Source organism: Scyliorhinus torazame, chromosome 12 (assembly GCF_047496885.1).
Source record: "Scyliorhinus torazame isolate Kashiwa2021f chromosome 12, sScyTor2.1, whole genome shotgun sequence".
NCBI lineage: Eukaryota > Metazoa > Chordata > Chondrichthyes > Carcharhiniformes > Scyliorhinidae > Scyliorhinus > Scyliorhinus torazame.
Genome location: NC_092718.1, coordinates 10384811 through 10397426, shown reverse-complemented (window position 1 = coordinate 10397426; position 12616 = coordinate 10384811). Strand labels below are relative to the sequence as shown.

Below are 12616 nucleotides of genomic sequence, written 5' to 3'. Positions count from 1 at the left end.
GTACGAACGGGATATGGCGCTCGACTCATCGATCAACAGTTCCAACGCGCCACAGCAAAAAATCGCACCGACCTCCTCAAAAGACAAACATGGGACACAACCGACAGAATACCCTTCGTCGTCCAGTACTTTCCTGGAGCGGAGAAACTACGACATCTTCTTCACAGCCTTCAGCACGTCATCGATGAAGATGAACATCTTGCCAAGGTCATCCCCACAACCCCACTACTTGCCTTCAAACAACCGCACAACCTCAAACAAACCATTGTTTGCAGCAAACTACCCAGTCTTCAGAACAGTGACCACGACACCACACAACCCTGCCATGGCAATCTCTGCAAGACGTGCCAGATTATCGACATGGATACCACCATTACACGTGAGAACACCACCCACCAGGTACGCGGTACATATTCGTGCGACTCGGCCAACGTTGTCTACCTCATACGCTGCAGGAAAGGATGTCCCGAAGCGTGGTACATTGGCGAGACTATGCAGACGCTGCGACAACGAATGAACGGACATCGCGCAACAATCATCAGGCAGGAATGTTCCCTTCCAGTCGGGGAACACATCAGCAGTCAAGGGCATTCAGCCTCTGATCTCCGGGTAAGCGTTTTCCAAGGCGGCCTTCAGGACGTGCGACAACGCAGAATCGCCGAGCAGAAGCTTATAGCCAAGTTCCGCACACACGAGTGCGGCCTCAACCGGGACCTGTGATTCATGTCGCATTACATTCATCCCCCACCATCTGGCCTGCGAAATCCTACCAATTGTCCTGGCTTGACACAATTCACACCACTTTAACCTGGGGTTACCCCATCTCTGGATCTGTAAAGATTTAATCACCTGCTAATACTTGTATTCCAAGCATTGTCCGGCATCTTTGAATCTGTCTATATATATATATATATATATATGTTTCTGGAACATACCTCTCCATTCACCTGAGGAAGGAGCAGTGCTCCGAAAGCTAGTGACATCGAAACAAACCTGTTGGACTTTAACCTGGTGTTGTAAGACTTCTTATTGTGCTCACCCCAGTCCAACGCCGGCATCTCCACATCATATTACTCCTTGTGGTAGTGATTTCCGTATTCTCACCAGGTTCAGGTTAAAGATATTTCTCCTAAATTCTCTGTTAGGGCTAATGTTATTTATCTTATTTATGACCCCTAGTTTTGCATTCCCCTTCAAGTGACACATTTTCTCTGTCGTATTTAGAAATATGAGGAGGAAAATCTTAATGATGTATATTTTGCATAAACTACAATGTCACCATATTGGCATTCGGCAAAGTGGATAATTAATTTTGCTGGTGATGCCTTATTTTCCAGTTTTAGTGAGCAGAGAAGCAAACCACTTGGTAGTCTGAAGATGCAGCACTTTACTGAACTCTGTCTTCAGGCCATTGTTGATTCCTTTGCACTGAACGGTACAACATTGTCACCCCGACCTCACCAACTTTTGTTCCTTAGCCTATATATCCCAAAGGTGGGATTTATACTTTTGTTGTTAAATTAAGTAGTTTGTGAAAAGAAATCCTTCACTAATGACTGCAGTGCAGATTGAACCTGGATAGTGACTCCAAAGCTTCTACTTCCTTCCAGGTGCTAACCCGTTTATTTTAAGTGGATTAATAATGTATGTATTTAAGAAATATCGATGGGAGTGTTCAAATTTTTCCACTAAGGATATATATTTTTTTAGTTTGAAATTCTCTTGGTTTAATCTTTGCAGGAAATTGTTCGTGATGCCATACTAAATAATCAGATTCCCCGAGCTCAGGGCTACTTCACAGCCCTGCAGAAACCTATGAAGAATCTGCACATACTCATGCAAGCCGGATTAAACCTAACATACGATTGTCTTTTACAAAAGGACCTGCAGGAGGCTAGGCAACTTCTTAAAAACATGGTAAGTAATGAAATGCTGTCCAGAAATGATGGGACTGCTTATCCAGTTCTGTTGTATAGTTAACTATTTTACATAGTATCAAATTGGAAGATGATATTTTTTCAGAACAATAGTATTATTTCTCTTTGATATTAGGGATTTGATGTGAAGAGACAATTGCACCGTATTTGTTGCTACACAGCTGATCGAGACCTTCGGGATTTCCTGGTAAGAAATTGAGTGAGCAATGGCAAAACATCTTTAGGCTGTTTGGTGAAATGAAAAGTTCCTCATAGTTTTGATAAGGTGCAGACTATGTTTTACGTAAGGAAATGATAATGTGTGTCAGGGCAACAGTGTGTGGCTTCAGTGGCAGATTGCAGGGTAAGTTTTCTTTTCCCTCCCTTTACTGAACGATGCTGAGTCATGCAGAGATGCAATTCGACAAGCTTGTAACCCTCCAGTGCTTCAACCCACTACTGACCATTTATTCTTGTTTGAGCCTAAACAGAGACACGCACGTGTGACTGACCACACACACGCGCACACACACCTCCATTTAACGTATTTCAACTGACCACACACACACACACACACACACACACACACACACACACACACACACCTCCATTTAACGTGTTTAGGCATGTGTGACTAACTACACACACACCTCCATTTAACGTGTTTAGGCAAGAAAACAGGACAGGTTCAGGCTACTTTCATTTCTCTTTCTATCTGAATTAAGTGGGTGATAATTTGATACACTGCAGCAATTTAGAATACACATTAAAACATCTGGAATTTAGTACAATAACTGGTATTTCAGCTCTTTTCTGTCTCGTTGCCCCTCAAAAAAAAAATGTATTAACCATGTCAAGCTGAATATTTCTCTTGTAAATCCCTGATCAAGGGAGATTTTCGCTTGATGAAAGTGAAAGCTGCCACAGATTGAGAAGGAAAGTTGTAGAAAATCTTGTCTGATTACATCATTTGGCATTGTATTCATGTACACTGTTTAATGCTGTGATGATTGACCTCCGATTCCATTATTAACAAAAGGACAAATGGAAAAAAATATCTTGTATGCCCAGTAAAATCAGGATAACTGGATTGTTTTGTTTTTGGCTGTTGCTTTATATGTTATCCGCCTCGTTTGCTAACTGGAACAATGGAGTTTAACGGAAGAATTCCATGCAAAATGTTCCTCCTTGTTTGGGAGGAAAGAATCATAGAATTTACAGTGTAGAAGGAGGCCATTTGGCCCATCGAGTCTGCACCGGCTCTTGGAAAGGGCACCACACTTAAGCCCACACCTCATCCCAGTAACCCCACCTAACCGTTTTGGGCACTAAGGGCAATTTAGCCTGGTCAATCCACCTACCCCGCACATCTTTGGACTCTGGGAGGAAACCGGAGCACCCGGAGGAAACCCACGCAGATACGGGGAGAAAGTCCAAACTCCACACAGACAGTGACCCAGCCGGGAATCGAATCTGGGACCCTGGAACTGTGAAGCAACTGTGCTGCCCACAGAGATCCGCTCTAGTTTCAGAACTTCTTAAATGGTGTGCTTCTTTTTGTGCCACAATTTTTATATCTCCTTAAAAGGTTTCTAGTTACTCCTCTGCATGTACCCCGCTAACAGTCAAAAACATGACCATTTACTGGAGGCTCTATGGTCTTCCTGAAGCGAAGGTGTGACCAGGTTTTTCTGAATCGGCCTTCATTCTTCATGTGTTTTGTTTTTTGCTTTGCTTTTAATCCTTTCCATTTTTCCATCCATCCAATTTTTTGTGGTTGTTCTTGGCTAATGACTGACTAAATTGGCAGTGGCTTATTGATTTCCATCTGCAATTCTGTTGGAAACTCTGATTGCTAAATGCAGTTTATTTTCCTGATATCCTTTTCTTTTAAAAAAAAAAAACCTGAACTACTCACACTTATCAAGCTTGGTGACGTTGGATATGTGCATAAAGTAAGAACATTATGTTCACTGTTCTTGGGTTAAATGTCATCAGTTTACCTTGATACATTTTACAGGTCAAGGAGACAAATTATCTTGAAATAACATAGCGTCTTTTACAACCTTTGGATACCCTGAAGTGCTTCCTGACTATAAATTACTTGATGCTTGATTGGGGGTGGGGGGCGGGGGGCTGGGGGCTGGGATGCTGCTGTGCTGACTGAGGGGGAATCTATGTTAAAGGGGAGAGTCGGGGCGGGGAGCCTCCGCCTGGGGGGCTGGAGGGTGCAGGAGACGCGGGCACGTGGCTGGCCTAAAAAAAGGAGATGGCTAGTCGTCGGCGGATCAAACCAGGCTGAGGAAAGGATGTGTGGGGCAGGTTTTCCACTCGGGGCTGGATGCGAAGAACGGGGGGTCGCAATTTTGGTGAGCAAGCGGGTGGCATTTGAGGCGGTGGGTATTGGGGCGGATAAAGGGGGTCGATATGTTATGGTGAGTGGCAGGTTGCAGGGGGCCCGGGTGGTGCTGGTGAATGTGTACGCTCCGAACTGGGACGATGCACGGTTCATGAAGCGGATGTTGAGTAGCATTCTGGATCTGGAGTCATGCAGTTTGGTAATGGCGGGGGGAATTTAACATGGTCCTGGACCCGGCACTGGACCGGTCTAGATCGAGATCGGATAAGAGGCCGGCAGCGGCGAAGGTCCTGAAGGGGGGTTCATGGACCAGATGGGGGGAGTGGATCCGTGGAGATTTGCCAGGCCAAGGGCGAAGGAGTTTTCCTCCTTCTCCCATGTGCACAAGGCATACTCGCAGATTGATTTTTTTCGTGGTAAGTAGGGCGCCAATCCCGAGAGTGGAGGGGGTGGAGTATTCAGCCATTGCGAACTCGGACCATGCCCCGCACTGGGTGGAGTTGTGGCTGGGGGAGGAGAGAGGCCAACGCCCTCTGTGGAGAATGGATGTGGAACTACTGGCGGATGAGGAGGTCTGTGGGCGGGTTTGGAGGTGTATCCAAAGCTATGTGGAGACCAATGATAATGGGGAGGTTTCGGTGAGTGTGGTCTGGGAGGCGCTGAAGGCAGTTGTCAGAGGGGAGCTAATTTCAGTCAGGGCCCACAGAGAAAAGAGGGATAGGATGGAGAGGGAGAGATTGGTGGGGGAGATACTTAGGGTGGACAGGAGGTATGCGGAATCCCCCGAGGAGGGGTTGCTGAAGGAGCTCCGGAGCCTGCAGGCGGAGTTTGAGCTGCTTACCACGGGGAAGGCTGAGGCTCAGTTGAGGAAGGTACAGGGAGCAGTGTACGAGTATAGGGAGAAGGCAAGTAGGATGCTGGCGCATCAGCTGCGGAAGAGAGAGGTGGCCAGGGAGATTGGGGGATTAGGGATAGGGGGGGTAACACGGTGCTGAGCTAGGTGTGACCTGTATAAGATGGACGGGTTGCATCTAAACCGGAGAGGCATAAATATCCTGGCCGCGAGATTTGCTAGTGTCACACGGGAGGGTTTAAACTAGTATGGCAGGGGGGTGGGCACGGGAGCAATAGGTCAGAAGGTGAGAGCGTTGAGGGAGAACTAGGGAATATGGACAGTGTGGCTCTGAGGCAGAGCAGACGGGGAGAAGTTGCTGAACACAGCGGGTCTGGTGGCCTGAAGTGCATATGTTTTAATGCAAGGAGCATTACGGGTAAGGCAGATGAACTTAGAGCTTGGATTACTACTTGGAACTATGATGTTGTTGCCATTACAGAGACCTGGTTGAGGGAAGGGCAGGATTGGCAGCTAAACGTTCCAGGTTTTAGATGTTTCAGGCGGGATAGAGGGGGATGTAAAAGGGGAGGCGGAGTTGCGCTACTTGTTCAGGAGAGTATCACAGCTATACAGCGAGAGGACACCTCAGAGGGCAGTGAGGCTATATGGGTAGAGATCAGGAATAAGAAGGGTGCAGTCACAATGTTGGGGGTATACTACAGGCCTCCCAACAGCCAGCGGGAGATAGAGGAGCAGATAGGTAGACAGATTTTGGAAAAGAGTAAAAACAACAGGGTTGTGGTGATGGGAGACTTCAACTTCCCCAATATTGACTGGGACTCACTTAGTGCCAGGGGCTTAGACGGGGCAGAGTTTGTAAGGAGCATCCAGGAGGGCTTCTTAAAACAATATGTAAACAGTCCAACTAGGGAAGAGGCGGTACTGGACCTGGTATTGGGGAATGAGCCCGGCCAGGTGGTAGATGTTTCAGTAGGGGAGCATTTCGGTAACAGTGACCACAATTCAGTAAGTTTTAAAGTACTGGTGGACAAGGATAAGAGTGGTCCGAGGATGAATGTGCTAAATTGGGGGAAGGCTAATTATAACAATATTAGGCGGGAACTGAAGAGCATAGATTGGGGGCGGATGTTTGAGGGCAAATCAACATCTGACATGTGGGAGGCTTTCAAGTGTCAGTTGATAGGAATACAGGACAGGCATGTTCCTGTGAGGAAGAAAGACAAATACGGCAATTTTCGGGAACCTTGGATGACGAATGATATTGTAGGCCTCGTCAAAAAGAAAAAGGAGGCATTTGTCAGGGCTAAAAGGCTGGGAACAGACGAAGCCTGTGTGGCATATAAGGAAAGTAGGAAGGAACTTAAGCAGGGAGTCAGGAGGGCTAGAAGGGGTCATGAAAAGTCATTGGCAAATAGGGTTAAGGAAAATCCCAAGGCTTTTTACACTTACATAAAAAGCAAGAGGGTAGCCAGGGAAAGGGTTGGCCCACTGAAGGATAGGCAAGGGAATCTATGTGTGGAGCCAGAGGAAATGGGCGAGGTACTAAATGAATACTTTGCATCAGTATTCACCAAAGAGAAGGAATTGGTAGATGTTGAGTCTGGAGAAGGGGGTGTAGATAGCCTGGGTCACATTGTGATCCAAAAAGACGAGGTGTTGGGTGTCTTAAAAAATATTAAGGTAGATAAGTCCCCAGGGCCGGATGGGATCTACCCCAGAATACTGAAGGAGGCTGGAGAGGAAATTGCTGAGGCCTTGACAGAAATCTTTGGATCCTCGCTGTCTTCAGGGGATGTCCCGGAGGACTGGAGAATAGCCAATGTTGTTCCTCTGTTTAAGAAGGGTGGCAGGGATAATCCCGGGAACTACAGGCCGGTGAGCCTTACTTCAGTGGTAGGGAAATTACTGGAGAGAATTCTTCGAGACAGGATCTACTCCCATTTGGAAGCAAATGGACGTATTAGTGAGAGGCAGCACGGTTTTGTGAAGGGGAGGTCGTGTCTCACTAACTTGATAGAGTTTTTCGAGGAGGTCACTAAGATGATTGATGCAGGTAGGGCAGTAGATGTTGTCTATATGGACTTCAGTAAGGCCTTTGACAAGGTCCCTCATGGTAGACTAGTACAAAAGGTGAAGTCACACGGGATCAGGGGTGAACTGGCAAGGTGGATACAGAACTGGCTAGGCCATAGAAGGCAGAGGGTAGCAATGGAGGGATGCTTTTCTAATTGGAGGGCTGTGACCAGTGGTGTTCCACAGGGATCAGTGCTGGGACCTTTGCTCTTTGTAGTATATATAAATGATTTGGAGGAAAATGTAACTGGTCTGATTAGTAAGTTTGCAGACGACACAAAGGTTGGTGGAATTGCGGATAGCGATGAGGACTGTCTGAGGATACAGCAGGATTTAGATTGTCTGGAGACTTGGGCGGAGAGATGGCAGATGGAGTTTAACCTGGACAAATGTGAGGTAATGCATTTTGGAAGGGCTAATGCAGGTAGGGAATATACAGTGAATGGTAGAACCCTCAAGAGTATTGAAAGTCAAAGAGATCTAGGAGTACAGGTCCACAGATCACTGAAAGGGGCTACACAGGTGGAGAAGGTAGTCAAGAAGGCATACGGCATGCTTGCCTTCATTGGCCGGGGCATTGAGTATAAGAATTGGCAAGTCATGTTGCAGCTGTATAGAACCTTAGTTAGGCCACACTTGGAGTATAGTGTTCAATTCTGGTCGCCACACTACCAGAAGGATGTGGAGGCTTTAGAGAGGGTGCAGAAGAGATTTACCAGAATGTTGCCTGGTATGGAGGGCATAAGCTATGAGGAGCGATTGAATAAACTCGGTTTGTTCTCACTGGAACGAAGGAGGTTGAGGGGCGACCTGATAGAGGTATACAAAATTATGAGGGGCATAGACAGAGTGGATAGTCAGAGGCTTTTCCCCAGGGTAGAGGGGTCAATTACTAGGGGGCATAGGTTTAAGGTGAGAGGGGCCAAGTTTAGAGTAGATGTACGAGGCAAGTTTTTTACGCAGAGGGTAGTGGGTGCCTGGAACTCACTACCGGAGGAGGTAGTGGAGGCAGGGACGATAGGGACATTTAAGGGGCATCTTGACAAATATATGAATAGGATGGGAATAGAAGGATACGGACCCAGGAAGTGTAGAAGATTGTAGTTTAGTCGGGCAGTATGGTCGGCACGGGCTTGGAGGGCCGAAGGGCCTGTTCCTGTGCTGTACATTTCTTTGTTCTTTGTTTGTTTGTTTAGGCTAGGATTAACGAGGTCTTCAAGGACTTTTATGGCAAATTGTACGAGTCAGAACCCCCGGAGGGGGGTGGTGGGGATGAGGCAGTTTCTGGACCAACTGAGGTTTCCACAGGTGGAGGAGGGGCAAGTAGAGGGATTGGGGGCCCCGATTGAGATGGAGGAACTGGTTAAGGGGTTAGGGGGTATGCAGGCGGGCAAGGCCCTGGGACCGGATGGGTATCCCGTAGAGTTTTATAGGAACTTCTCAGAGCTGCTGGGTCCGCTGTTGTTGAGGACTTTCAATGAGGCTAAGGAAAGGGAACCCTTCCCCCGGCGATGTTGCAGGCTCTGATCTCGCTTATCCTCAAGCGAGATAAGGCCCTATTGCAATGTGGCTCCTATAGGCCGATTTCGCTCCTTAATGTGGATGCCAAGCTGTTGGCCAAGATTTTGGCCACTAGGATTGAGGACTGTGTCCCAGGAGTGATCAATGAGGATCAGACGGGGTTTGTGAACGGCAGGCAGTTGAATACGAATGTGCGGAGGCTCCTGAATGTGATCATGATGCCCTCGGAAGGGGGGGGTGCAGAGGTTTAGCGGCAATGGACGCGGAGAAAGCCTTTGATTGGGTGGAGTGGGAGTACCTGTGGTAAGTGCTAGGCAGATTTGGGTTTGGAGAGGAATTTATAGGGTGGGTCAAATTGTTGTATGAGGCCCCGGTAGTGAGTGTGTCGACGAACTGGCTGCAGTCGGAGTACTTTAGATTACATCGAGGGACGAGGCAGGGGTGCCCCCTGTCCTCCCTGCTGTTTGCCCTGGCGATCGAGCCGCTGGCCATGGCGTTGAGGGAGTCCAGAAACTGGAGGGGGTTGGTTCGGGGGGGGGGGGGAGCACAGTGTTTCACTGTTTGTGGATGACCTGCTCATGTACATTGCGGATCCGCTGGAGGGGGGGGGGGGTTTGGCGCTACCAAACTTTTGCAGCTATTACTGGGCAGCGAATGTATGCATGATTTGGAAATGGGTAATGGAGGGGTTGGAGGCGGCGTCTTGTAAAGATACTAGCTTGGGGGCACTGATAACTGTTTCTGCCGACGCGGTATACCACGAGCCCGGTGGTGGCGGCGACATTGAGGATCTGGGGGCAGTGGAGACAGCACAGGGGGGAGGCAAGGGCTTCAGTCTGGGTCCCGATACGGAACAATCACAGGTTTGTTCCGGGTTGAATAGACGGGGGTGTTTCTAAGTTGGCACAGGGCGGGTATCAAAAGGATGGGGGACTTGTTCATTGATGGGACTTTTGCTAGTCTGAGGGCGCTGGAGGAGAAATTTGGGCTACCCCCGGGGAATGCCTTTAGGTACATGTAGGTTTGGGCATTCGTGAAAAAGCAGGTGGGGGAATTCCCGCTGCTGCCTGCCCGGAGGATACAGGGCAGGGTGGTCTCGGGTAGGGGAGGGCAAGATATTGGAAATATATCAGGAGCTGCAGGAGGAGGAGGAGGCCTCGGTGGAGGAGCTGAAGGGCAAGTGGGAGGAGGAGCTGGGTGAGGAGCTGGATGAGGGCCTGTGGGCTGATGCCCTGGGCAGGGTCAATTCCTCCTCATCCTGCGCCAGGCTTAGCCTATTAGTTTTTCTATAAGTTTGTGAGGATCTGATTGTTTCCCTCTCTGGACCACACAGTTCCTGGGCTTCCATCGATGTTGCCCAAAACTGACTCTGTGATGCACGTAACAGTGACTGGAGTATGACTCTTGCTCTAATTACTCTTGTCCCCTTTTCTAAACAACGCAGCTTCTTGGAATGCACTTGAATGAGGCAGTCTCCCCATCAGCGCCTGTTTTATATATTTTATAAAAGCCAAAGATTTGTGTGGGTGGTGTAATGTAATGCCACAATGAGGAGTCTGCCTCTTTCAAGTTCGTTCCAAGAATTTTCCCAGTTCAGTTATGCACCATGTTTATTCAAATCAGCTTTATAATGCTCACCAATTTATAGAATTAGTTTGCAGCTGCTTTAGGGAAGACAAGACTAGGTACTTTGGAAGGACTCCAAAGGGATAGAAGATAAGCCGCAGTCTAAACTAATCAATGTGGTTCAATTTAGAAATGTGTAAATAATCAAAAGTGGCCACATTTAATAAATAAATAACTTGTTTTCACTGTTTTGGTCGAAAATAGAATCATTTCCAGAAAAGGCCTTTTCCTCCCTGCATCACCTGCTCCCCCGTTGGTGCTTTAGATGAAGTCGGATGGAGGGTGAAAGTAATTGTTTCTTTAGCTTGCATTTTGTACCTCCAGTTTAGCTTTGGAAAATGATTCACTCATGAGCGTGTAATACAAACCTGAGGTTGGACCCTGAGTTGACTCCAGACAAGTGACATGAGGCTCTCCATAATAATAATTGCTTATTGTCACAGGTGCTTCAATGAAGTTACTGTGATTAACCCCTAGTCGCCACATTCTGACATCTGTTCGGGGAGGCCGGTACGAGAATTGAACCCGCGCTTCTGCCTTATTCTGCATTACAAGCCAGCTGTTTAGCCCACTGTGCTAAACCAGCCCCTGAGGAGCAGAGGGTAACTTGCACCAATTCTGTTTGTTGCAGCATGGAGTGTGATTGTGCTGCCACATCAAACCTGGTTTACAAAGTTCTCCGAGGTTCTGTTGAAAGCACCAAGCACTTTCATGTCAAACATATTTAAAAAGAACAGGATAGATGTTTTTTTCAATTGGGAGGTGTTACGATCCCAGCTAATGTTACTACTGGACAATTCAGGTCCCAGGATGGAACCTGGCTTGATAGATCCTAACTTTTATTTTTTGTTTAGAGACATGGGTGAACTGAGTCACAGGACCGCAAATGAACTTTTAACAAACTAATAAAACGTTTATTAAATTAAAAAAATGTTGTACTACTCCTTCACGGCAGCTATACCCTGGAGCTCGGTACAGAGCTAACACAAGCACTGCTCGGTCCTGTTTTGAATTCACCTGAGCAGCCCTTTCCAATAGATTCTGTTGTGAGAACCTGCCCAGTATATACACCACCTATTTATGTTTCTGGCCTTCTCAATAAAAATGCCAGTAGCGGCCGATGGACCCTTCTCCTGCAATTGGGAACGCCGCGCGGCCAGTTGCTCCGTGAAACCGACCTGCGACCCACCCGCAGGTTGTGACCTGCACTCCGAAAAACACTGTTCTAATGTCATCAGTAAATACACAATCCATGTAAATCAATGGTCAGGCACACCACACTGAAAGAAAGTGACAGATGCCACTCACTACAAGTTCTGCAGATTTCTCATCAGTTCCCCCCAGATGCTCGTCACGCTGTGAACCAACTGGCCTCACTGGAATTCTGGCTTTCACATGAGGGTTTCCAAATTCTGCTCTCTGAGGACACATTTTGGAATCTCCTCCCAAATAAAGTTTTTCTCTCTGCCTTCAGCGAGGATCCACATCCAGGGTTTCAACCTCTCCCAGTATGCCTGAAATCTGGATCATCATGTGTATTTAAGCTTCCACACAGTCTCTCAGGTAACCAGCCACACCAACGGAATGCTGTTGCTTCACAGGCTGTGTTAGGGTGTCACCAACATTAAAATCGCTACAGCTATTTGGTGTTTTGCTAGCTGACGCATCCAGGTCAGCACTTTGCAGCCCTGTCTTAACTGGGAGCCTTTCTCTGCTCCTCTTCGCTGAATAGGACCTTTCTTTCAGATTTCTGTTCTTTGTGCTCTTGACTTCCCGGGACTCTTTTTGGTCCCATTCCCTGATTTCTGAGACTTTCTGTTCTTTAGTTTCCAGAATTTGCTTTCTGACCTTCCGTATTGTCCTGCCTGTTTTAACAGTTTCTGTGGAATGTTTCTTGCTTCTGGGGTCACCTTGTTCCAAGCTGAAACTAAATGCTTCTGCTTTTCGGTGTGGGCCTCTGGTTTCTGAGCAACAGGTTTGTTTTAAAAAACGCTGTATTTGCTGTAATGTCATAAAATCTTCATTATAATGCAGGCAAGTTTAAAGTAAAACTAAACTTGCAGACCCGCAGGCACCTTTGTTTAACATGAAGCTAAACTGAAGATTTAACCCTTCATTAGCTCACAAATACAGAAACTCAAATTTAAACTTAAATTTATACCTTTCTAATACCTACAAATATAAATTATTTAAGCTAATTCTTAACAGGAAGATATTCATACAAAGCGATTTATGGTCCAGGAATCGGTCATTTGGCAATCTCGC

At 47.1% G+C, this 12616-nt stretch overlaps 1 protein-coding gene across 2 annotated transcripts in view; it reads left to right on the top strand.

Annotated features, from left to right (window-relative positions):
- Nucleotides 1-12616, top strand: part of spg11 (SPG11 vesicle trafficking associated, spatacsin) — a 230978-nt gene that overhangs the window by 60033 nt on the left and 158329 nt on the right. For both annotated transcript variants that reach the window (XM_072470406.1, XM_072470405.1), the window contains exons 11-12: nucleotides 1741-1917; nucleotides 2053-2124. In XM_072470406.1, coding sequence (XP_072326507.1) covers nucleotides 1741-1917; nucleotides 2053-2124 — 249 coding nt within the window. The remainder of the gene's footprint in view (nucleotides 1-1740; nucleotides 1918-2052; nucleotides 2125-12616) is intronic.